The sequence below is a fragment of the Lacerta agilis genome, chromosome 4 (assembly GCF_009819535.1).
Source record: "Lacerta agilis isolate rLacAgi1 chromosome 4, rLacAgi1.pri, whole genome shotgun sequence".
Classification (NCBI taxonomy): domain Eukaryota; kingdom Metazoa; phylum Chordata; class Lepidosauria; order Squamata; family Lacertidae; genus Lacerta; species Lacerta agilis.
The window spans coordinates 64746574-64773222 of record NC_046315.1 but is presented as its reverse complement, the minus strand read 5'-3'; the positions used below and the strand labels follow the sequence as shown (position 1 = coordinate 64773222).

At 41.3% G+C, this 26649-nt stretch overlaps 1 protein-coding gene across 4 annotated transcripts in view; it reads right to left on the bottom strand.

Moving 5' to 3' along the window:
- The window catches only part of GPM6B (glycoprotein M6B), a 102433-nt gene that overhangs the window by 6659 nt on the left and 69125 nt on the right, over positions 1–26649 (bottom strand). For 3 of the 4 annotated variants that reach the window (XM_033147393.1, XM_033147397.1, XM_033147394.1), the window contains exons 2-5: positions 22010–22129; positions 4789–4975; positions 1721–1877; positions 491–662 (exon numbers count right to left, since the gene is read on the bottom strand). In XM_033147393.1, the coding sequence (XP_033003284.1) occupies positions 491–662; positions 1721–1877; positions 4789–4975; positions 22010–22129 (636 nt within the window). The remainder of the gene's footprint in view (positions 1–490; positions 663–1720; positions 1878–4788; positions 4976–22009; positions 22130–26649) is intronic. The other variant, XM_033147396.1, reaches the window with a different exon arrangement.

The window sequence follows — 26649 nt, the reverse complement described above, 5'->3', positions numbered from 1 at the left end:
GATGCACAAATCTAAACCCCTGTTCCTTCCTCATACCATTCTGACAATGTATTTCCATTCCAAAACAAAAGGATAAATGAAACTGCTTTGCACAAGCACATACACAATTCACATTATTACAGAAATAGTAAGACTATGCAGATATATAGCTAAATTCAGGAGACTAGCATGGTAGGTTTTCAAACTATTTGGTGATGGGCTCAGGCTTGCTTAAGCAGTTTATTTTGCTGATTGTTTTATTATTAAGCCTGATAGCATAATGCGGATAACAGGCACAAAATCACTTTAGATAAATGACTTGCCAAATGCAGTTAAACTGGGTGCATCTGGAAAGAGGTCAGTGTAATCTGCATTAATTGAAAAAGTAATGACATGTTCAGAGACTCCACACTTGGTTGCTTTTTGGTTCATCTCATAAGGCTAAGACAAACCTGTTGAAGATAGGACAAGGAAAGAGGATAAAGCATTTAATCTGGATTAAAATAAGTACCGTATTGCCTGATATCCACACAGATCTGGTCTGCTGAAGCTGTCATATTTGCTGGGAGTGATCTGATGACTTCGCAAGTTGACCATATGTTATAGAACATGAAGACTGGCACAGCTGAGAAGCCAAAGACGCCAAGCCAGGCCACCCCCAGTACGTAGGTCAGGAAAACAAACTGAGGAGACAGGCACACATTTCACACAGAAACCCCCTTTCTCATTAATTTAGGAAATCAAGGGTTAATCTCATTTACAGTACACATACTCCTTAATTTTAAAATCCAAGAGCATGTCACAGTCTCCATGTCTGATGTGATCTGGGATTTTCACTCCATAGATACCTTCCTTATAGCCCGTGTTGCGATGTTAAAAGCTTGACGTTTTGTTTCAAGTAAGCAAAATAAAAAACAGCCTGACTTTCCAAGCAGTAGTCATTCTGGGATGCTTTCTTTGTCATTGGAGTGGCAATTCATTACTGGGAACTGTGACTTCCTTACAATATCTGTGGGTACCCCCCAATTCCTGCTGTACGCAATTAGGATAAGAGGGCATAGCTTCTAACAACATGGAGTGCCAGCCTGTTGTCTCAGGTGAGCCAGCTGAAAAGAATATCATGCCTCAGCCAACTAAATTGGACCAAGAGATGGGGTCAACTTAATTACATTTTGGCAGGGGGGCGTGGAATCTATAAAGTTAAAAACGAAGTGCTCTCAGTTAAGGGGGAGAGAATCCCCCCCCCCAAAAAAGCACAACCTGGCTGCAAAAAGCCAAACACTGGACAAAAACACACAGTATATAATCTGGGCAATTTTATAAATGGTGTTAATGATAACTTTGACAGAACTGTGGTCCACTTAAAAGTTGTAATTTCTTGGAAGAATAAACTTGGTAAAAAAGAGGAATGTGTCCGAATTATTTTTTCCTCATACCTCTCTCCAATAAAGTACTATTTGAGAGAGAAAAAGCAGGCAATTTCACTTGGGATAAGAAAACAATCTAGAATTAATATCTAATTCTCTTGTGACCATTAAGGGGAGACGTATTGCCTCTGCTGTTCATGTGGATGACTAAGGTTCAATTGCTAGCATCTCTAGCTAGGGCTTTCTGAAAGCCTAAAAAGACACTGCTTTCTCTGTTATCAAAGGTGAGCATAAAGAGCTGGTGCAAACAACACTGTAGATAATGCTATAGACCACTGGAGTAGTAGCAATCCATATTCCTGCAATGGGCTCACCATTCCACTGATGCAGCGGCCACAGATGGTTGTCTTGAATTCACCATGCAGCTCCTTCACAGCACTTGTTGTATAAAATCCCTCCGCCAACAGGATAATTCCATACAAGAAAAAAAACGATGCAATGCCATAGATCACATACTGCATTAGTTTTATTCTGAGAAGGAAACAAACAGGGCAATCAGACTCTTGTCACTGAAATAAAGTCTCATTTCATAATCTTCCGAGAGCACAAGGACAGAACGAACATCTTAGTGGTAAGATCACAGGTGAGACCATATACTAGTTGCATAAAGAACCAATGTAGTTTGGGTCATAATTTCTACCAGGTTGCAAGATTTGACCTTGGTCCATGCTGGTGGTTGAGGCTGATAGGAATTACTGTCTTCACCATATGGAGAGCAGCAGGTTGAGCAAGGCTGGTCTGCAGGTAGATTCTGATCCAGTTGCTCTTCTTTAATGCTGACTTGTCAGGAACTGGTTAAGCTGTTGTAGATTTTTTACCTCATCATAGTCAAGAATAAAGGGAACTGGAGCAGGCGGAGAAGCTGAATTTCACATATGAACTGAACTGGTCAGTCAAATCCTCAAATAAAAACATTTAGTATTTATTGCCCTTCTATACAGCTATTGGGACGCAGGCGGGGCTGTGGGTTAAACCAGTGTTTTTCAACCTTTTTTGGGCAAAGGCACACTTGTTTCATGAAAAAAATCACGAGGCACACCACCATTAGAAAATGTTTAAAAAATTTAACTCTGTGCCTATATTGACTATATATAAAGTAATTATCTTGAATTTTTCAATTTTTCCCACGGCACACCAGGCAACATCTCGCGGCACACTAGTGTGCCACGGAACAGTGGTTGAAAAACACTGGGTTAAACCACAGAGCCTAGGGCTTGTCGATCAGAAGGTCAGTGGTTCGAATCCCCACGAGGGGGTGAGCTCCTGTTGCTCTGTCCCTGCTCCTGCCAACCTAGCAGTTCGAAAACACGTCAAAGTGCAAGTAGATAAATAGGTACCACTCCGGTGGGAAGTTAATAGGCGTTTCCGTGCGCTGCGCTGGTTCGCCAGAAGCAGCTTAGTCATGCTGGCCAAATGACCCGGAAGCTGCACGCCAGCTCCCTCAGCCAATAAAATGAGATGAGCGCTGCAACCCCAGAGTCCGTGACTGGACCTAATGGTCAGGGGTCCCTTTACCTTTATACAGCTATTACACAGCCAAAGTTCACCACCAGTAACTTAAAAAATGCTGCAGCATCTGATGCTTACACATAATTAAATAGCCTCAAGCCCTACCCTCACCAGTCACTATAGAGTATTTCTTACTGCGAACATCTCTTACTGTATCCCAGAAGGAACCACAGCAGGCTTCTGCTGGGAAGGAAGCTTTGTTCTTGCTTTGTTTCAGCAGCAAGAAAAACATTTAAAGGGGTGCCGCTCCTACTCAAAATAGACAAAATGAGCACTGCTGCAAGGCTGGAGACCCAGACCAACACACCTCTGCCATCTAGCAACAAGAAGGGCCTTTCATTTTGTCTTGTCAGTGTGTGCACTGCATCCACACAATATAAATTCCTCATAGTAGCAGTAGGGTACATTGCCCACATCACTCAATATAATGCAGCTTCTAGCTCTACTGAAGACCCATTCATTTGTCCCCCCCCCCAAAAAAAATTCTTCCAGTAGCACCTTAAAGACCAACTAAGTTTGTTCTTGGTGTGAGCTTTCGACACGAAAGTTCATACCAAGAACAAACTTAGTTGGTCTCTAAGGTGCTACTGGAAGGATTTTTTTTAAAAAAAAATTATTTTGTTTTGACTATGGCAAACCAACACGGCTACCTACCTGTAAACATTCATTTATGCAATTAACGTGCAGTTATTTCTTTCTTGTAATGGATCCAGCCATCTTTTCCATTAAAAGTAATGTGTAGCCACAGTTTGTGAGTAATTTGCATTGTCCCCCTTTGCTGCAAAATTTGGTTTCTGGTCATCAGTGCATCCCATAGTTTAGTTTTGTTTCCCTTTCCACATACAGAATGTCAGAATACCCTGCATCTAAGGCACTATGCAAAAGTGCATTTGTTTGCACTTCTAGAGGTATGTAAACCATATTTGTTAGTTTCAGATTCAGTTTTATGCACCACAATTAAAATAATTTTAGTTGATCCACTACACATCCAGAAGATAAATCATAATGCCAAAGGAATTATGCAGTGCTGTCCCATAGAAGTGACGTAAATGACGGCCACTAACAATTTTTTCAAAGATCTAGAACGTGAAAAGGAAGACAAACTCTGTTCACCAAGGACAGTAGAGGCAACATGTTTTAAGCTTAAATAATGTAGACGAGAGGTTAATAACTGAGGGGGAAATTTAACCATAAGAACAGTTCAGCATTGGAAGATCCTACTGAGGAAAACTAGCATGCTTCAGACACAAACCAATATAGCCTATTTCACTGGGAGGCAGAAGATTAGATTCATCGTCTACTATGCATCTACTATGAAGTTATGTGGCATGTGAGAGAAATGCAATGACTGCCTCAATTGCAAGCGATTAGTGATAACATTTATTATTTTATCCTTAGATTTAGCAGTATTGCTTTCCTGTGTACCTCTCCAGTATATTTTTAGTGGTCTGTCATCTCCTGGGCAACAGCTGTTTTTTTCTTGCCTTCAGTTGCTATGGAGCTGAATAACTATGCTCTTTGGGAGATTTATCGCTACCCTTGTTTTCCTTCTCTCTGTTGAACTAGAAAAGACATTTGGGGGGGAAATATATGCTGAATCCCTAACAGCAGCAGTCTTCTGGTGGAAGTGTTGCAAATTCCCCAACCCACCCAACAAATTTCACAACCATATACTGTATAAAAACAGCCCTAATCCAAAAGATGTTTTGCTTGAGATGGACTCGGCAAATTCACTTCAAATTTTGAGTTTTGCCAGCCACTCTTTCCTCCTTGCAGGCTGAATTGGAATGCACGCATATGTTCCTAGCTCTGATATTATTAAAGTTATCACTGCAGTTGCTTCATAGAGTAAGAGAAGTGGTTTTGTACTTACACTTCAGATAACAAAGCATGGTCAGTAACATTTGTGGAGAAACGCTGTTCGAGGATCGATACGGTCCCGGCGAGAGCCACATGACCACAGCCGCAGAACAATGCTACTCCAGAGAAGCAGAGAATAGTTGCCACAAGGGAAGCATATGGAACTCCTCCCAGGCACTTAATACAACATTCAAAGCAACCTAAGCAGAAAAGAAAAGGCAACATTATTTAAGTACAAGAGCAAGTTATGAGAACATCATCATTTGGACTTCGTGTGGTAAAACTAGTAAGAACAATTAGCAAAGTTACTTGTTCAAAGCTAATGGGTTACACTTCCTACTTTCATCAGATGACCTTCCTCTTTATGTCTGTCACCTCAAAGTACAAGAGTGGCAGCATCCCAGAGTCTATGAAAATCAAAGGCTGCAGATGAAGCAAGCTTGTGCAGGATGCTTTAGAAAAGAGTGTGTGTTCTCCACCAACACACCAAATTAACACTTCTATTTTAAGCACAGACAACAAAAATTGAAACTGAGTGCACTATATTGTCCTTTCAGACATCTGCAGGGCAATGGGAGCCAGAAGCCCTCTCCTGTAGTTAAAAATCCTCATCTGAGCCACAAAATCATTTGACAGCCTTAAGTAATCCACTCACACTCTGTAGCTTTATAAAACCTCAGGCCCCATTTGACAGCACACTGGTTCACCCAACATGGATGTTAAAAAGTTTACTGGTGTGTGATGTACTCAAAAGGTTCTATATAAACGCAGCTGAAAGGTTTGTGCTTTCTCGGAAGAACATACAGATATGTTCAAATACAGAACATCCCAAGCTTGTTAATTGTTTTTTTTTTTTTTTATAAGAATTTATTGGCATTTTTCTATAACAACATATACCCACACCCACACCTACAATTAAACAAATGCAAAACAAATAAAACAAATGCAAACAATGTCAAGTTTTCTTATTGCATCTTTCTAGAAAAAAAAAATTTCTATTTCCATATCTTGGCCATTGACTTCCCCTGCCTTTTCACCTTCGAATTTGTATCCTTAATCTACTTTATAACCATTTCTCCTGAAAAAAAAAAATTTAAATTCAATTGTATAGTTACATTCAATTTATATCTTCAACATTTTACTGAGAATGCATCGTCATAATAATACCTCATCGTAATTCTTCTTCATTTATTCTTATCGATTTCTTATCTTAGTCTACATCTTAATCTTAATCCTCTTAATCCATAAACTTAATCCACTTCAATTCACTTTACTTATACTCCACCTCACAGATCTTCCCAAATCATTCGCATCAAATCTATCTCTTCTATCCTTAAGACTACTGCTAATAACATAAAAACTTGAAATATCTCCTATCATATTCAAATAAAAAATATAACAAAATATTGTTGACAGTATTCACCCTCCGATTTCAATTTACCATATCAGGCTACTTTAAGTTTTGCTTAATGCTTCACCCCACACCCCCTCTGTCCATTATTCTTCTCCTGGTGGCATCAGCACTGAACTTCCATGTAGCTTCCCTCTCCAAACGTCCACAGATCCAGGCACAGTCCAAACCTCTCCTTGCCACGAGTTCAGAGGTGTCCATCTCATCATCTCTCAGCTTCTTCGGTTCTTTGTAGCATTCCTTTTCTTCTTGTAAATACCTTAATTCTCTGTCCCTGGCCCCCGAGCTCACACCTCGGGGACTGGATATAAGAAATCTTGACGTCGCCTTGGGGCTGCCACCCCCAAAAAGCGAATTTCTTCTCCGAAGTAGCTCACTCATTTCTCTCCATCTTTCCATCCACCCTCTCAGCTCCTTGGCAAGGCATTCTTCCAAAGTGTCAAAAGTTTTAAAAGCCTCCTCTGTGGGCAATTGGTTCCATTTCAGACCCCCACACAATACTTTGACTTTTCTACAAAGCAGTTCCACCTTCAAGGCAGTGAGTCTCTGTTCATCCGTTAGTCCAGAGTTCAATACCAGTTCAAGGACGAAGCCCAGCATACTGGCAGAGGAGGAGGAAGTGGGTGTCATATTTCTACTCCTGCCTCTTTGTTCATCGCCATTTTCCTGAGCTGGAACGCAAATACCGCAACATTAAATGGAGATATTTTCCTCTAGTTAACTTCCCGAAGAAAAGAGTTTGCCAGTCTCATGTGTCAATTTTAAATACTTTGTAACCAGTTCTGTAGCAGTAATCACTCAAATTGGTTAGTTTCTTAAGCTCGAAGGGAGGGAGGCAGGCTGCCTTTCTCCTTCCCCCCGGATCGATCCAAAAACACGATTTCTAATCAGATTCTTTACTCACGACCACCGGGTTCCTTTAGCTCCGTTCTTCAAAGGTAGAACTTAGACGCTCACCGCGGGCTCTGTCGCCGCATTTACATCCCGGTTGGGGCATGTCCCCGAAGCCCGGCTCCGTTGCCCCTTCACCCCCACTCCCCCTTTACAGGGGGAGCGAGGGAAGGGTTCGGAGCCTCCGCGGGCGCTGCCGGGGAGCCCAGGGTGCGGGACGCTCTTCCCGCACCCCAACCGGAGCCCCGCTTTGCGGTAGCGGGGCTCCTAACCCCCGGGATGGACAGGGCGCTTCGGACCCGAAGCAGCCCTCGACCACCCAGCGATTGCGTCGCCGCCGGAAGTCCAGCTTGTTAATTGACATAGGGATGGAGAATCTGTGGATGACAGTTCTCATCACCTCAGGCCACTGGGAATTGTATCTGGAGGGCAGCAGATTCTCCATGCCTAGGGTAGATGAAATGCTACACACCTGCCGTGCTTAGAAGCACTACTGGTGCCCTTCCACTTTAGTAAATGCCTAAAAGACTGATTAGGGAAAATGGGTGGCCCTTCAGGATGCTCTTGTTACTACAGTTTCCACCATTCCTGACCAGACTTCTGGCTGAGGCTGAAGGGAGCTGGTGTCAAAAAAATAACCCGGGGTGTGTGTCACAGGTTGGCCACTTGATTCAAAACCCAGCATGGGAAATAATTTCGTAGCACAACACTACTCCAATGAAGGAATACGCCTTCAAGACTTCAGATGCAACTAAATTAGAATAAATAGCTTGAAGAGGAGTTTCAGATACTGGTGAGGTAAAAAGAAAAGAGGAGAAACAGTTCATATTGGTCTTAGATGGTTAAAAATGGCAAAATCTACAGCAACACTGATACAGCAAGCATGCAAGTGTATCATGAGAGTAGAAAAGAAATATCCCAAAAGCCCATTTAGTTTCTTAAATTACATATGGGACACTGTTTCACTGGAGATTCTGTGCTGCAAACCCTCTGGATTTACTTGCATATTTTGTTTGTCCTCAGTATCTGGAAATATTTCTATGTCCTCTAGGGGATAGTTTTATATTCATTAGTAACAACAGAACTGCTAAGTCTAGTCTGCAGTGTAGTGAATAATCAGTTTCAGATTCTACTTTCAGCTGCTAGCTTTGCACATGCACAAGGAGATTTGGGCATGGTGGAAGTTTAAAATGATCTGACCTCCCAGGTGCTTTCTGAGAAGACACAGACTGTGCCTCAACCACCCTGCTGTTCTTATGAACTGGAGTTTCTAGAACTGTTGTTAACAACAAGCGGTGGCTGAAAAAGTACACAGCCTAAGATAAAAGGAATTGGCTTTGAACTTGGAAAACTTGCGAGTCTGCTTCTCCAAATGCTCACAGTCACTCATTTGTTCAAGAGAAGAGGAAGCCATTTTGCTGATCGCCATACTAATAAACTACCGGTATCTAGTTGCCCAAGACAACACTTAACCAAGTTATTTTCCTAGAACTGCTATGCTATTCTCACTAGAGATGATGCCAGAATACATAGTCCCAAGCATTGTATTTTGAAATATGGTGGCTTGGAACAGTTGCTTCAAATGCAAGGTAAGCACTAACTGTTCCACTTATGTGTTTGCCTCCAGCTCCCATCAGGAATTCAGGGCAACCAGGGTCCTAGGTGCTGACAAGAGAGAAACATTCCTCTCTGTGCCAGACCAGCAGCCTCAATGTGAATGGGTATTGGTGGGAGGGGGCAGTGATGTGTACAAAGGTAGTGTTATGTGGTGGGGGGGGGGGTTGGAGAATCAGAGTATTGGGAGAAATCTGCTTCATGTACCAAAGTCTCAGATTAAATGCAGATTGGCTTGGGATAAGCCAAGTGCCACCCTGAGTCTATTTTATTTAATTTTTTTAAAAGTTGGCTTATCCGAGCCAATTTAAGGAGAACTGGGGAGGCAAGAGATGCACTCATAAGTACAACTCTGGTGTATATATTATTTGCTACCCACTAAAATCAAACATTACATGATGTTTTTGTACACAGAAATGATTATAGTTGGGCACACCCATAGAGCAATAAAGTCCATGCAGCAGTTAAAAAAGAAGAAGTCTCGTAGCACCTTAAAAAGCTAACAAATGTATTGTGGCATAGGTTTTCATGGTCTGCTTCTTCAGATGCTTGAAGTGTCATCTTAAATTGGCAAGCATATATGCACGCTGGGAGAGAGATGTCACAGGAGGAAGGAACAGTCAGGTTCCATTCCTTTCCCCTTTTCCATGGGTCTCCTGTCCTCAGTCCACTCTGTTTCAAGTATGGTATACAAATGTATAAAAGAAAGATGTTTATTATGTAGCTTTTTCGTATGAAAAAATGTTTTTAAAAGTAAAATATTGTTTGGGCTTTAAAACAGATAAATAAAATAAGAGTGTCTGTCACAAAATAGCTGTTATGTGGTGGCATAACACAAAACTAGAGAGACAGTCACCCCTGACAACCATATGCTTACAGTGGGAAGTCAGCTTTGTCCTGGTACCCATTGTGCAGATTTTACACACATACAGACACACACACAGAGAGAGAGGGGGGGGAAGAGAGAGAGTCTAATAGCAACAGTACCATAAAAAGTATAGAAGGCAACCCCACTACACTATCATTTCACATGCCGGTAAATGACTTGCTTTCCAGAAAGGCTCAAGACTTTTTCTTTCTTTCTTTTTAAATGAAAACTCAGAGTTTGGGCACCTGTCCCAGGACACCAGTTAAAGCCTTCACAGGCACCATAGGGACCAGACTGGAGACACCTCCTAGCAACTCCAAGCAGCTATTACCAGTTGGGAAAAAGAAAAAAATGTACAAGGCAGCTGACTCAAACTACCTCACAGAACTTCATTGGGGTGGGTGGGTTCAAAGAAGTAGCTCAACCTGTCTGTACATTAACCTCTGAAGGTGCAAGACCAGGTGAGTTTGCTCAAGATACAGACCTCCCAGATTCCTCCAGCACCCCTTATGTCAGAGGAAAATGATGTGTATAAAGAACTGTGAAGGCTAGCTTGAAAACAAAATAGTTAACACTATGTTGCACTATATCACAGCAATGGTGATAACAAACATCCTGGCATTGATAAGCTAATTAACACATGATTTGCAATAAAACAGTTCAAGCCCTACTTCAAGCCATAACTGAATTGCCTCATAAATTGTAATTCAGCACACTAGAGTTTCCCACTGAAGCTGCTTTGTTTAATTAGGGCCAGTTACAGAGTGTCCTGAGAGGCAGAAAAGTTCTCCCACAGGCTTTTTGTAGTTGCCATTTATGATATATTTGTGTCCATTTGTTGCTTTGCAGAGACTGGCCTGCTGGTTCCATGTAGAAGGCAGAAGAGCACACCGACAGATGTTGGCAGATGTTATATTGGACAATGAGGGTGTTAATAAGCTCCTGGAGTTGCGGCTGACAGTATGAGATCCTGTACTAGTGTTGTCTTGGTAGCTCAAGTTTCCCCCCAGGGTCTGGTTCTAACAGGTCTTGGATGGAGGCGTCCACCCAAGGCTTGTGAGAAGGAAGTATCATTGTCCAGATTAAGCTGTAGATTACTGAGGACACATCAGTAGACTCATCCAAAGCTTGCTGTGACATGTTTGTGAAGAATTAGGAAGTTAAAATTGCTTGCATAAACCAGGATTTGGATTCCATCCTTGGAGCAGGTGATTCTGGTGAGGTGTCTGGTGATGTCGGAGGAGCTTCAGTTGGTGTAACCAAAGATCATGGGCAAGGTAGTTAAAGGTTAGTTTCCATCAACTACCTGTGTCTTGAATCCTTGCCCTTCCTGATTTCTAAAATTGGGCAGGGAGGGGATAGGTGGTTGGGCTTCAAGAAGTTGGTCCCGGGTCTTCTGAAGGTGGTGGTAGTAATACTACTCCTGAAGAAATTGTGGATAACTATGAAGTGACAGAGATTGATGGCTAGATGCACTATGACTATAGCAACATTAGAGGTGATACTCTCAATGGTATCTTTGTGGGAAATGTTGGTCTAACGGTCTCAGCAGCCATAGTAGCTTGAATGGTGTTCTCTGGGAGATTTTCAACAGGTTGTTATTTCCTCAGGCTATTAATATTATCCTGTAAGAAACTTGGGAGTACTGGTGACACACAGCTTTGAGTACATGCATGTGTTCACTTTTCATGGGTGATGTGCATAATTTTCACAGCCAAAAGACAGAAGCCATGATGCATTGATGCAGTATATACCTCTGTGCACAATATCAAGACTTGCCTGAACTTTACTTTCTGTAGAGTATATTTGTGGCGTGCTTAAACTAGTAACACATCTACTCTAGATAAATAGATGTTTTGTTATGTTTTTAACTCTGCATTTCATGACATATGATGTTATCTTTTGCTAAAAAGTGGTTTATCTGCTGGTCTCATTCTGAAACAAACATAACCACACAATATTTTTCATGTTGGCGTGGAAGCAACTAAATGGCAACAGGAGGACAAACAGGAAACATTTAAGAATGGCCATATTAGCTAGCAGAGTCAATGAGAGATGAACTACTCTGGTCTTTATATAAATTCTGCTTTTTGAAAAGAGGAAAACCTTAACATCCCTTACAAAATATGGTGGAAGATGTTAAGAACAGAATTTGAAAGTATGCTGGGCATGTCCAATACTACCCTCACACACCAGAGTAAAGTAGTTTAATATAAATTGTACAGACACACACATCAATGCAACTCACTTTCAATGGCCATTTTGTCTAAAGCATCACTAGAACCTTTTGTGCAGTTCAGAATAAAAACAATTTTTTGTCCTCAGGCTTGTGAGCAGCAGTTGCCATGGAAGCAGGTTAATAACAGCTCAGTGATTTGCCCAGAGCTAACGGTGAACCTGGCTGCAGATTTAACACACTCACAAAAGGAGGCCAACTGAAAAAAAAAGGACTGAAAGTATTCTCTGGGGAAGGGTATAAAATGAAAGTGGATGTGTGCACACACACATGCACACACACTTTTTTTAAAAAAATAAGGAATACAAATAGAAGAAAAAGAACAGGAACCAACTATGGTGCATAAAGGACTGGGAAAAGCTCGTGCTTTTCGAGTATGGGCAACCCCTGCACAAAGGGGTGCTGTCAATAGTATAAAACCCATACTTGGAGGTGTAAGACTTGTCAGTGTGGCTGCCCCTGTTCTGTGGGACAGTATCCCTGTTGGAATAAAACAGGCAACCATTATTTGCACTTTACAGAAACCACTGAAGACACTTTTTGTTTCAATAAGCTTTACCAGCTGGGTGTATCGTTTTAGAACCTATCTTTTAAGTTGTTTGTTGTCTTTGACTGTTTTTAAAGCTATTTTTAGTTATGCATGCCACCTGCAGATTCAAGTGGATTCAAACAATAAATAAAAGTGATCCTGAACTATCGCCACCTACATGCTGTCTTAAGATGACTAGTGCTGTGAGTCTGGTCTCAAACACTGTCTATACTGGCACTTTTAGTAGTAGAGCAGGGTATAAATAAACTGTCATTATTTATCATTGTGTCAACAGAATAAAATGCATAATGGATTCCCGCATTCACCTACATACACACAGCCAAGTATTTATGAAGCATTCTTTACAAAGTGGGCAAAGCAACTTGCCCATACTCGCCTTATTAGCCAAAGCAACAAACGTTCAGGAGAGGGCGGCTAGCCTGTGACCCGCCAGATACAGCTGCTGGATTGTTTGCAATTTTGGTTGTCTGCTTGTGTGTGTTTTCTGTTTGCTTTTGTAATTGTTTGTTTTCTTACTAATTTTTGTCTGGATTTAGATATTATAGTATTATGCACCACCCTGGGAACCTTTGGGTCAAAGGGCAGAATGCAAATTCCACAAATATATAAATGCAACTCCCATCATCCCTGATGGGATGTTGGCCATTCTGGTTGAAGCCAATGGGAGTTGGAAGTCCAACAGCATCAGGGGGACCAAAAGTTACAGCCATTGGCTGTAAAGAGATTTGCCTTCCCAATTCTCACAACACAGTTACACGGAGAACTATTTGGATGCTCTAAGCCACTATGGGTTGATTAGCACAGGGGTAGGCAACCTAAGGCCCGTGGGCCGGTTACGGCCCAATTGCCTTCTCAGTCTGGCCCGCGGATGGTCTGGGAATCAGCGTGTTTTTACATGAGTAGAATGTGTGCTTTTATTTAAAACAGTGTTTTTCAACCACTAGTGTGCCGCGAGATGTTGCCTGGTGTGCCGTGGGAAAATTACTTTATATATAGTCAATATAGGCACAGAGTTAATTTTTTTAACATTTTCTAATGGTGGTGTGCCTCGTGATTTTTTTCATGAAACAAGTGTGCCTTTGCCCAAAAAAGGTTGAAAAACACTGATTTAAAATGCATTTCTGGGTTATTTGTGGGGCATAGGAATTCGTTCATTCCCCCCCCCTCAAAATATAGTCTGGCCCACCACATGGTCTGAGGGATCGTGGACCGGCCCACGGATGAAAAAGGTTGCTGACCCCTGGATTAGCATGTCAAGAAGAGTTCTAAATACCTCAGTCAAGATTGCTGCCCACCTCCACTGGGAAAACCTTGAGTTACGCTCTTGACATTTTCCAAATGTGTAAGAGCATCCAACAGATCACTACCACACATCAAAACAATAAATGTACTGCCACACCAGAACAATCACACAATCTATGGTTTTATTTAATTTTTTTTTTAAAAAAAGTTTGCAACAGGTCTGCAGGTTAAGAAGGTGTTAAAAATTCAAGAGTAAACAAAGCTTAATCTAACCAACAAATGGTTGGCCCTGAATTAATAGAAATACTGAGTTTTGAAGTTGTAACTGGAGAATTATTGTTTCACAAGCTCCAATATAAATCTACAGTTTATCATATGAAATGGTGTGTAGATTCTGTGGAACAGTGTATTAAACTACTGGCAGATCTTCAAACAGCTGGGAAAGGAGCTTTTCTGTAAGTTTAAATGAGAAGCTAGCCTTGGACTTGCCCTTGCCCCTTATTGGAACACTATCTCTAGCCATGTATAAAATGTAATGCTTTAACTAGAAGTCTCTGTATTAAATAAAATAAATACTGTGAGCATGTGAATAAAAGCTCTGCAGGGGTTTCAGGCTGGAGATCAACTTCCAACTTTACAACATGTTGAAGCCTGGCAGGAGGTGGCCTCAGGATGACTGAACCTCTCTTATTCTTCCCATTCCCCTGAATCCCTTGCCTTCAATACACTTGCCAACTCTGCTCTCCTATTTTGTACCCAAGGATTAAGCCCTATTCCTTCATCATTCCCAAATAATTGGTGCAGAACAGTTTGTGGCAGTAAATGCAGAAAGACACTCAGAGGCAAAGGTAAAACAAGCAGTTTGTAAGAGCCGTCAGGAACCAGCTGGGCATTCATTATCAAGTTTGCTTTAAGCTATTTTAAAAATTGTATTTTTAAATGGCTGCAACCTGCCCTGGGACCTTATGGTGAAGGGCAGATAAGAAACCAAATGCATAACAAATAATAAGCAGTATTTTTCTGGTTTTGAGCTATGCTGTCAAACAACTTTGCCAGAAAGGGAGAACATGGGAAGGGCATCCTATATTATGGGCTCACATTGAGTAAGTTTCAAACACTGATCTGGGGTAGCAAGTTCATCCAAGGTGACAAACGAAGGATAATGGTCGGAGAAAAATAAATAATGTACAGTTAAGGTCCTCATGATTAAACTAGCATGATTAATTGTAGGCTGGGGGAAGTTGGAAATCAGAAGTGATTGCTCGCCATATGCCTAAAGAAAATTTGTCCAGAAACACAGGTGCTGCTTACAACAGTGGCCACAGAAGATGACTGCTTCATATTGGTGGACACATACCAATTCATTTAGATTTTCAAGCTTGTCGCAGGCCAAAGTTGTTGCAATTATCTGCTGTATACCTTCAAAACAAGTCAAATCCATCTTTCCATTTTGATAGCAGCAATAATGCTTGTCTGCTGTGTCAAATCATGATAATGGCATCCTTCTTACAAACAGTAAAGCAGCAAACACTGAGCTATATATTTTTCCTATTTAACCTTTTCAGATAAATTTAGTGTGCCATGAAGCTGGCAGTTGATGACAGAGAGGGTTCTATTATAGTAAGCTGAGAGAGAGAAGGACCTAGACTGGCCTGTAAAATGCAAGAAGCTGATCTAATGTTTGACATCAACATTGATTCAAGTCTCTAGCTGGTTTAGGTCATCAAAAGTGCTCAAAATACTGTGTTATACAGCACATGAGACAACATAAGCAAGAAGAGACCTCTTGATCCATCTGCTTGAGATGAAAGTTGGACAATGTTACCCCTTCTGGGGTGGCAAGGCAAAGCTGAATAAGCCCTTCTGTGTTGTGTTTGAAAAGGTTAAATTATTTTGCAACACAAGGTACTGCGAAACATCAGGAAGAAATTTGCTGCTCAATTATCTTCCAACAAATTTATGTTTTCTGACATACTCCTTTCAAAAGGAACTTCAAAGCTGCAGATTTGCTGTATTTTATAGAGCTCCCAAACATTTATCTAAAGAACAGTAAATTCAACAGCATATCCCATTGCTATGGTTAGTCTGACCATCAGGAAATTAAAGGCCCCAAAGCTCTGAAAGGTATGGGCCCCTAACTTGCCACCCGTAACATACGGAAACGATTTGTGAAGCCTCTCGAGCAGTTCTGTCCACACAGCTTGCTTCTCTGTCCTAATCACAATACAGTCTCTGGATCCAAGCCAAGATCTCACCTCTTTGCTCATTCTATGCCACTCTAACGCCATGTCCTGCTCATGAACCTCCCTCCTCTGCATAGTACCTTCTTGCATACTCAGTGTTTCCTCACTAAACATGTTCCCCTATTTTGCTGCCTTCCTTTCTATTCCTTACAGCCTTTTTAAAAAAACCAAAGGGTGGGGATTCCATACTTGGCCAGTCCCACCCAAATTCCCATAACTTTCTCTCTTCCTCTACCATACACACCTCACAGATTCTGTTATTTCTCCCCTCTCATACCCCCCTTCCTCTCCCTGCCCCAATATACACCCACCCCAGCTTCTAGCCCAAATATCCTCTCCACCATATCCTACAATTCCTGGTATGCCGCCTATATTGTCCACTCAGCCACTGTTAACAACTGAGCTGTGCCAAACATCCTACCTAGTGCAGGCTATGGCTGTTGGAGCCCTATCTGTACCCTAGGGCAGAAAGGAGATGCATACATTGGTAGTGAAGCCATTTCATACACTGCCACTTCCAGCACATACATTCAACATGGGTGCTGCTTCCATGGGGCAAAGTAATTGAGAGAATAGTTCCATCAGGCATCCAGGTATACTGTACAACTTTTTTTGCTGTACATTTCTCCCTTTTAAACTGGGACTGGGTGGGAGAGAAATAGGAATAGTGTGTTGCTATACATCTATTCAGCCAATGTGTTCCATTTATTATTGCTAATATTGCTCTGCCATGCTGTTGGCTGGTGCTCCCAGAACAAAGCCACACAGGAATAACATACAGAAAACTCAGTAGCGATCCAAAAATATCACTACTTTGTGGAAAGAGCTTGAGAAATAAGAGAGTTCACTATTTCCCCACAATCCCTAACTGCTTCTAAGATCAACTGTTAGAGAAGGAAGAAATTATTATTATTGTTGTTGTTTTTAAGAAAGGAAAGTCAGCCCAGAGCATTAGGAAGTCGTAGGCTGACTGAGTACTCTGAAACGCCTTGAGCTCAAAATATTAGGTCAAAGCTAGTATATTACTTTCCTGGGCTATACCACATCCTTTTGTTCCTCCACATGAAATACTTCTGCAAGGAGAAAATGGAACAAGTTGCCTTGGGTAAGTTTGTGGCTGGTGAGCCCCCCCCCCCCCGAATTAGATTTAGATGAGGTGCTCAGCTAATATGAATTCCTTCTTTGTGTGCAAATTCTACCATTAAAAGGATTCTGCTACCTAATACTTGCTCCAACATATGCAGTGTTCACACACCAGTGATGCATCTATGTCTGTATGGCCTGGAAGGGAGCTGGTTGAGCAACCGATATGCATGCAGAACACCCCAGGTTCAATCCCTGGCTAAGGCTGGGAAATATTCCTGTTTTCAACCCTGGAGAGCTTCTGCCTCTGGGTAAGACAAGATGAGCTCATGGTCTGACTCAGTTTAAGGCAGCTTCTTCCTATATTTCACTGGCATGTAAATGCTGCATGCCTGAGTGCTGGTAGGCAAATGGGTTAAGAAGCCCTTTAAACGATGTGACAGCAGGCAGCCTGGAACCCTGGGTGGGCAACTACTGGAAGTACACAGAACATCTTGTTTAATCAGGCCAGATAACCCCAAACATTGATAATCCAGTAGAACATCAAACTGACTTTCTACCCACAGCTCTCAACTTCTTCAAAACACCTAATATTCACAGAACACATGCCCTTTCAGAACCTGCTCCCACCAAAGAGAAATGCTTAAAATTGTGGGTTATGAAACTAACAACAACAACATTGCTTCAAATAGCACCAACACTTGAAGGGTTCAGACAACCAGGAACCACACACACTAAGATATTGCATGGCACTAGTAACCACATCCAGTCCATCATTAGCACCTCTCAGTCTTGGTTTCCCAGTATTGCCCTGTCCTCTGTTTCCCACCCACCCCAGTCATCTATTGAAGTTGTCAGCTTGTGACAGCAGCCGCACCCTGAGAATGGCTTCAACTGGCCGGCTAAACCAGGTGAGCATAGCCTATAGGTCTCAAACCTTCAGTGAGTCAGAGACATCCCCTGCATGCAAAGACAAGTTACGGTGGATTGAGAGGACAAGACCAATAGTAGGTCCAGTGGTCAAGAAGGTGGTTTCTGCATGTGCTGTAGAGGGAAGTGAGGAGCAAATAAGGCTTAGGGATTAGAGTGGGGCAGTGGATGTGGCTTGGGGAAAGTCTCAGACCAGACAGAGAATCCTGTTTTAAAGTATATCACTAGAAAAGGGAAGCAAAAGCAATGTGGGATTCCCTCTCCCTCTCTCACATGCCTAAACATTGTATTTATTATTTATTATTATTATTATTATTATTATTTGCTGTCAGTTGTGTTTGATGGATAAGTCTGTCCTACCCAACTCCAGCCTTCCTAGCAAAGGACAGAGACAATTTTAAGATCACAACAGTGTGCATTCTGTGAAGAAACAACGCATCATCACAGAAGCCTCTCCCCCAGCTGAAAGAGTAAGGTGAGTTAGCTCAGGGCTAGCTTCCAATGATATTCATTACACAAATTACTAGTATGTGTAAGCAACCACTTTTCTGTCTGGGATACCCAACAGATTTCAAGTGCTTCCATGTTTGTTTTTATTGTAAGAAGCCTATCAGTTCAGTTCACAATGGCCGCCATGCCAAACCTGTTTTAAGCAATAGCATGAATAAAGTAATACAAAACATACATCCATAATATAAAAATCTGCAAAGACTCCCCCCCCCTTTCCATTTTAAAGGCTATCCAATATATTTGAACAGGAGAATTCACTCAGGGACACTTCACTACATTACTTTTAGAACATGTGAGCGCACTGGGTCTTTTAGGAAAGTCAAGACTGTAACATGGGAAGAAATACACCCATCTCTGTCAGTAAACAAAACATTCAGGACAATAAGTTAGAAGAGTATCCAGAGGGCAACGGAGATAAATGTGTGTGTATTCCCTTTCACAAGCTACACCTTCAAACTCACTTAAGGTACAGATGCGTTTTGACTGACCTTCAAAAAAAATCTGTATTTAAAACCGGGGGGGGGGGGTATTTTGCCAAATGTCCTTCCTTTGTAAGGATGGCTGACTATTATGTCAGCGTGGAAAAAATGAAAAATACATTGACATGTGAGCCCTGTGCTCTGTTTCTAATCCATTCAAAAGTTTGTTTTTGAAAGAAGATCAAGGAGAAGATGACTCTGTGATGGAGACAATTTATTTAAGCCTAGCAATGAAGAAACCCATCACATAAAACAGATTGCTAACATTTGCAACTGAATGTTGAGTCTGAAGGAAAAAAGGAAGGAAATATTTACAAGCTGAAGAATTTAAGAGACCCTGAATCAACAACTGTGTCAAACATTTTGCAGTCAAGAGCATACATCTAAAACCACTTCAGAGCTATCTGCATCTGGAATTGGACAGAACTTGTTCACTGCCTTTGCCTACCATAACATAACATAAAGCAGCTCCTTGGAAGTCCATGATCAATAGGCATCAATGAAATAAACCAGTTAACAGTGAAAGACTTGGCCTGTATGAGGGGATAATTCACGAAGGGCAGATTCTATACAATATATGAGTAAAATGTCTACCCTGTTTGCCCAACCTGGTGTAAGAAGAGGTAGAGGGTGTTAGATAGAATGGGAGCCCTATCCTATGGGGGAAGGGAAAGGAGCTACTAGTAAGGAGCCCCCAGATGCCCTGCAAAGATCTGCTTACAGTTTCCTCCCACCTGGAGCATGGATTTGTTCCAGGTATGATGAAAAGAGGGAGGGCAAATAGGAATTTTGTGCAACTACCGAACCTTACTAATGGTAGGGTTGCCATATTTTTGGGGCCAAAGTTGTTGAATTGCAAAATCTAAAAAAAGAGAAGTTGTTGAGCTAACTTTAAGGAAATTTACCAGAAATCTAGGTTTCCAACATGGGCTGCCATACGTCCAGATTTTCCCAGACATTTAAGTGATTTTCGCCCAGACACTGTTTCCGACTGCCGCATTCCAGCTATGTCAGGGAAATTCCAGATGTATGGCAGCCCTAACTAATGAGCCTCAACACGATTTCATAGGCAGATCCAGGGAATCGCGACTGGTTCAGCTGCACTGGGCGTGGAGCTTCTGGGATGCTGCAGCAGGAACCCCAACCATGAAATCTAATGGAAGGCAAGCGGCTGGTGGGCGGGGGCAGATTTTGGCATTAGGCAGGCACCACTGAAATTTGAGACACCATGGTCCGCCGCTCATTCTTTGTTATAAGGAAAGCAAAGGGGAGCTAGGTTCCAGTATTAGTTACCATCTATGACCCGGAAGCTGTATGCCGGCTCCCTCGGCCAGTAAAGCAAGATGAGTGCCGCAACCCCAGAGACATTTGCAACTGAACCTAATGGTCAGGGGTCCCTTTACCTTTACCCCTCCTGCAGTGGCTTTATAAGGTACAACCCTGCTCCAGAGTATAACACCTACCCAGGGTAAGAACAGTGATTTTTCCCAGCTGTTCCTCTTTGGTTCCTTCCTGAGGGGATTTTTTGCCAATTGGCAAAATCCTATTGCATAGGAGATGAGTACCTAGGTTGGGGAGAATGCAAAAGACAGGCTGGGACCCTACCTACTGTCAAGGGTTTCTTACTTCCAATTGTTTTAACCACTGTAACAATGGAAATGCTTGTTGTTTTACTTGGGCTGCTGAAACAAAAAAAAGCTTAGTGGAAAACCAGGTGTGCATTTTTGTGTGAAAAGGCTGAGAGTGAGAGCCCCGTTCTAGTTTATGCTGCTCCCTTTGACTATGTAAACACTTGGCTACTGTTGGTAGATGAAAAGAAAAACAAGTTTATCTCACAAAACTGAAGTCTGTCCTCCACAATCCAGGATTTCTTTCTTATATCTTTCCAGCTGAGGCAGTAATCTCACATATCTCAAAATGTACCCTAAAGCCATAATCAATAATAAAGCAAGCATTGACAGTGATGGAGCTATTTTTCTAGGCATAAAAAAACTAGACCTCTGCTTTTTATTACTGAGGGAAGAGACAGTTATTTATCTGCGTCTGATTGCTGACATCTCAGTAAAAAATATCTACTGAACTGTACATCCAGTTGACCAATAGGCCACTGTAGCTTTTAAGCTGCCCAGAAAAGAAGACTAAGCACAGCAAAACTTCATTAGATGGTCACTGACACACTGATATCCTTTGTCTTTTCGTCCTGCTTTCTCAGATCCAGTTTAAAATTTACCCTTGCTATCTTACTATTCATTCTTACTGGTTGCTTAAACTAAGACATTTTCATCCTCCAAGTTAGAAACGCTAATAAGTAAGTGAAATGGAAATGCCTTAAATAAAATGAAATAAATAACATGTTTCATGCCAGCTGCAAAAAAGTGACTGCAAAATCTGAGTGCCATAGCAATCAGCAGGCAGAGAACTTTATGCATTACTGCTGAAAAGCTTATCTTCTGATCTCCAGGCCTGCTTGTCCACTAAGGATGATAAAAGAATTTGGAGGGGGGGAATTATGAAAGAGCATATGGTGCAAATTAAATATGCAAGTTTGCTTTTAGCAAGGAGGAAGGCCAAGGTCAAAAATGCCTTCTGATGAGACATTCAAAACCACTCTATATTTCAAATATGCAACATTTGCCTTCCAGCTGTTGTTGAAATATGGTTCCTATGGCCCATAATTGTTGGCTTTGCTGACTGGGACTTATGGGCATTTGAGCCCAACAATGACAATAGGGAGCAGAGTTAGCGCTGGCTGCTGTGAAGGATACCTAACTCACAACCTCTCCACAGAGACTACCAGTCACCGAACCAATGGGAAAACAGTCCAAAGAAACAAGTATGAGTGTAAATTAAGTCTAAAGTAGGATATATTACTCCCTTGAGAGCCACAGAAGTCAAATGTCTGGACTGCAAAGGATATGTGGAAGACCATTTGACTTCTTGTATATGGGCAGTTTTAAAGATTATTCTGAGCAGCCATGTAAAAGATGTCTTACTCTGAAAAACAGTTCTGAACAAATGTTTTGAAACAGACAACAACAAAAACCTGTCAGGTGAGAATCAGACACATCAACATATATATTTAGGAACATTTTTGCTACAGCTAGGAAAATGACTGTTATGGTGCTATCATATTTAAATTCTCCAGTTAAGATATTAAACCCCCAGCCTTTTATTTACCTTGAATCCCCAAAGGACTAACATTGCCTCTCAATGCTGGCACATGATGGTACTGGTGTAGCCTTGAATTCCTGTACATCCATTGGTACCTGCCAATTTCCATTTCTGGTCTGGTGATCACTGCCAATTTTAGGTGGTAAAAAGTCAGTGTCTCCAGCAAAGTTCAGTTTTACTTTAAGTACTTTTTATTCAATTCAGATTTACTATAAAGCAATCAGGAAAGGGAGCAAGAATGCAGAAATTTAGGCTGAGATTTTGTAACAGAAGCCAGCCACACCCACACACTAATCAGAAGGGGGTGAAATAACTAGCATTAGATTCTAGGGGCTGCAATTATTAGTAGAATTTAGGAAGCCTGCTAGATTCCACAGAGCACATATAAATTCATATGTTGACATATCAGTAGCATCTGGTACTCTAGAACAGCATCCTCCAACCTAATTCACTCCACGTTTTTGGGATAACATCTCCCATCTGCTGGCTGGCTGGGGCTGATGGGAGTTGGAGGGCACAAGGTTGGGGAAAGTCATTTTTATGGCATTTCCATCCTTTATCACATGCATTCCTCTGTTCCCTTCTTTACTGGCAGTGAGCCATTCTATAGCTGATAGATTACAGCAACCTTTTCTATCCTAGTTGTGGGAAACCACATTTACTATTTTTAACTTTTCACTAAACCCAGCAGAGCAAGATTATCATTCCCAGATGGAGCGAGGAGAAAAAATAATCAAAACACAATTTCAACTGTTGCAGTATTACACAGTTAGCATCTTGAGAAAACAAGTAGATAAGGCAAAGCTGTAGCATATTGTGCAAAATTGTTCGAGGTTACATTGGCAAGTTCCATTGATAATTTGACAGCATGCTATTTATTACAGTAATAGAAATTAGGGATGAAGAAATCTCTCTTTTTCATTCTTCCTGTCTTAAATTCAGTTCTTTACATTTCTGAATCATTTAGAAATTCACCAGCACTTTAGTGCAAATTTCTCCCAATAAACAAGGTTTTGTATGCAGTTTTAATATGCACATTTATGCCAACAATTTCCCCATATATAATGCATATTTGCATGCTACATTATTTGCACAAATATATGCATTTTAATGTATGCTTTCCCTAAATATGCATTTTTGTACACATTGCAAAATTCAGAAAAGAGGAGCTATGTTTCAGTTCACATATTTGCTTGAGAGCATGAATTAGGTAGTTTCCCATTTAATGCTAATGAAATCACATTTCTTCTCTATCCCTAATAGCAATGAAATCAACATAAAAATCATTAAATACAAATATTACAAAATATCTAAATGCTGATTTAGAAGTTAAAAAATAATTTATGATTTACAAATTAAGCCAAAGTTTTATGCATTATCTTCAGCAAGTCCCCCTCTTCATACTCCTTGGAGTTGTTAAGTTAAGCAGTGTCAAACAGTAACCAATAACATGCAGTACTTTATATTCTACTAGGAAGTAACATCTAAGTCTAAGTGCCCTGAACATTGGGAAGATGCTTTTGATAAACACCACCGAGGCATTTCATTATCAGGTGTTTTTAATTGTGGAGAGATCAACACAAGATGGATCCTTTCCTCAAATGCACTGTTGTTCTTTAGTATTTGGTTGCATATTCTTAAGACATTAAAATTTTCTTAAGGAGCATGCAACAGGTTTTATGGAGAAATGGGACCCAAACTCTTCAAACGGTATTACTTCTGCACAATCTCTGTTCATTACTATGGGGTTTAAGTGGAAATCCCACTCAAATGAATAAGGTTGTGAAATCACGATTGCAGTGTTCATGGAGTATGCTTTAGATATTCTATACAAGCTTTCCCAAGTCTTCTTGCAAATCAATCTTGAGTTCAGTTTGGTTTTGAGCCAACTAAACTGCTTCAGATTTCCCCAGAGAATAAAAAGCAAATCAACCCGGTTGCAACCACAAAATTAAAAGAAATGTGTGTGGGTTTCAAATGGAAGTGAAATCTTTTGCATCTGCACCCATCTCATAAAGCCAACGCTGATTCTATAAAGAATCTGAGTCCTTGCAGCAAAAATCTAAGTTTAACCACCATGGACTAAGTTATTTTTGATCCATACACTTTTTACGTCTAAGAAAAAAAATCCTCTCTTAGATAGCTAATTATCAACATTTCCTTGAGCATATGTCTATGTTATTCAGTTGTGGCTGTTTCCGCCCAATGCACAATCAGTCTTCTGTCTTTATGCCCACAATGGATGCCACAGCAGCTGACCATGATCTCAAACAAGAAAATGGAGGCGTGGCTGATCATTCGCAGCATTATTATTTTTTTGCATATATGGGTTATGCAGTTGTCTCTCTGTGTGAGCTTTGTAATTATGCTTCTTCGAACTGCTTCCACATTAGAGTCCTTTAGTATTACTGGGGCACTGCTTCTTCACAAATTGCTGGAGGAAGAATCAAAATGGAGGTTCCTCACAGGATTAAAACATAGTACTATGTTAACTAGCAGTTCTATCACGCCTGCTCACAAGTTCCATTCAGCCCTGCCAGCTTTATATATAGTTTATTACTTACAAGTTCAGCCTCTGTTATTGCTTCCTATTGATCCCAGCTGGGGGTTAGTGAGCAATTACTCCTTGAATAGCCTCTCTGAATTGCCCTGATGTCAGTTTATGTTCCCACCAAAGGGGACACTTTAATTACTTATTTCCTTTCTCTTTTCATTTTTAATAGTGAAATGGTACTTATTTGTTTGTCGAAGTGAACAGGAACTAACATTCAGAGCATCTATTCAACGGGCAATTACTCATTAAATCCTTCAGACCGGGATCAACAGGAAGCAATTACACAGGAAGAACCTGAAAAAAGGAAGTGTTTAATTTAAAGGCGCAAAAGCCCTGGAAAAATCTTAACAGTGCTTTGTCTATCCACACTTGACAGGCTGGAGCTGCCATTGCGTTGTATTGCAGGGAAATTAGTCATAATTTATCAGATTGTGGGGCGGGAGGCATAGGAGGAAAACATGGAGAACACTGCAGTGATCTAACAACAACCTGTGATCTTTCTCTCTCTCTCTCTCTCTCTCTCTCTCACACACACACACACACACACACACACACACACGGAACGGTCAGGCTTTGTTCACTCTTTTTTTTTTTTTAACAGAACATCCAGATTACGTCCAAAGTGAGTGAATTGCAGGTAATAATCCCAGAGAAAAACATAGAACCAACCTGCAGTTCCTTCCCTTTCTTAAAGACACTTTTATGGCCCAGAGAATTGTAGTTTTTCCTTGAGGAAACTAGTGACCAGTACAGCACAATTAAGAGGCATTACTCTTCTCTAGATGGGATGCGGTAATCTAAAGTGGAAACACAGTGCACTATTACTTAACCACCCTTGTACAGGTTTATTTTAAACAAATTAATTTTAATATGTTCTTGGCCTGTGGCAGGAGATATGGACAGACTCAGTGCTAACACAAGGCTACACCTGCACCCTTCCATCACTGCTGGGAAAAGACTCCTGCACCAGAGCAAGAAGATCATTCTAGGTACTTCTATGAACAGGGGTCATGGAAAAGGAAGAGATGAAGGTGCCATTAACACAAACCTGTGCCCCACAGTCCTAGCCATGCTGGTAGACCAAATTTTGCATCCCTTGGGACCTGTTGCAAGGGCCTCTCTCTCTGTACACAAAGAGTAAATAAATGTCAAGTTTTGCACAGCATGCTGCAGAGGGTTATGCTGCAACAGCTAAAGCCTTCCATAAGAATATTACTTAGATTATGTAAGCGTATTGACTTCATTAACATTTCCCTCTGTAAATTATTTGAGCCCCTCTGATCTAAGCAATCTCCTCTTGTATGACTGCTTTTCCGGATGCAATCCATGCATGCAGAAAAGCAGCGATGCTTTGGGGAAGCTCAACTCTTATCACCAGGTGATGCCCCAGCATGGCTGAACAGATGGCTGACAGCACCAATCACCTGTGATGGAAGGGGGTCTGAATCCTTCTCCCGTCCTCCCAAACAGGTGCTTTGCACTGTCAAAGCAGACAAACACCAGCCATCTGTTTGGCAGAAGTGACCTTTGAGCACAGAAGCATGTGCAGACCACTCTCTAATGTTTGGCCCGTTTCTTTGTTCAGTCACCTCCAGAAGCGTGATCGGTCCATGAATACCCATTTCTACCTATCATCCTTGTTAGACCATGATGATGCCATTTTTACTGCCACCATTTTTGTCATTCCATGGCTCTGTGCCTACCTACATCATTGCAACTAGGTGCAATATATCAATCATAGGCCCTTCTGACAGTTGCAGAGAAACAATACATGATAAGTTGAAGTTATAGCATCCCTCAAATCAAGAATTCTGTGTGAACCTGAATATGTCTGGGGAGATGTTCATTTCAGTGGAGAGGGCAAATCCAGGTATCCATCAATTTGCACACATGGAGCTGTCCATAAAACTAAAATGAAGTGGCATAGCCTTTGCAGGGCAAGAGAGCTGTGTTCATCAACGCTCACATGCCTGTGAATAATTGCTAAACCTGGAAGAATTGGTGGTTTGTTTGTTTTGCCATACTTGTACAAATTATGTAACGAATCCCATTCTCCAAAGATAAGCATTCACCAAGTTTATTAAACACTGTA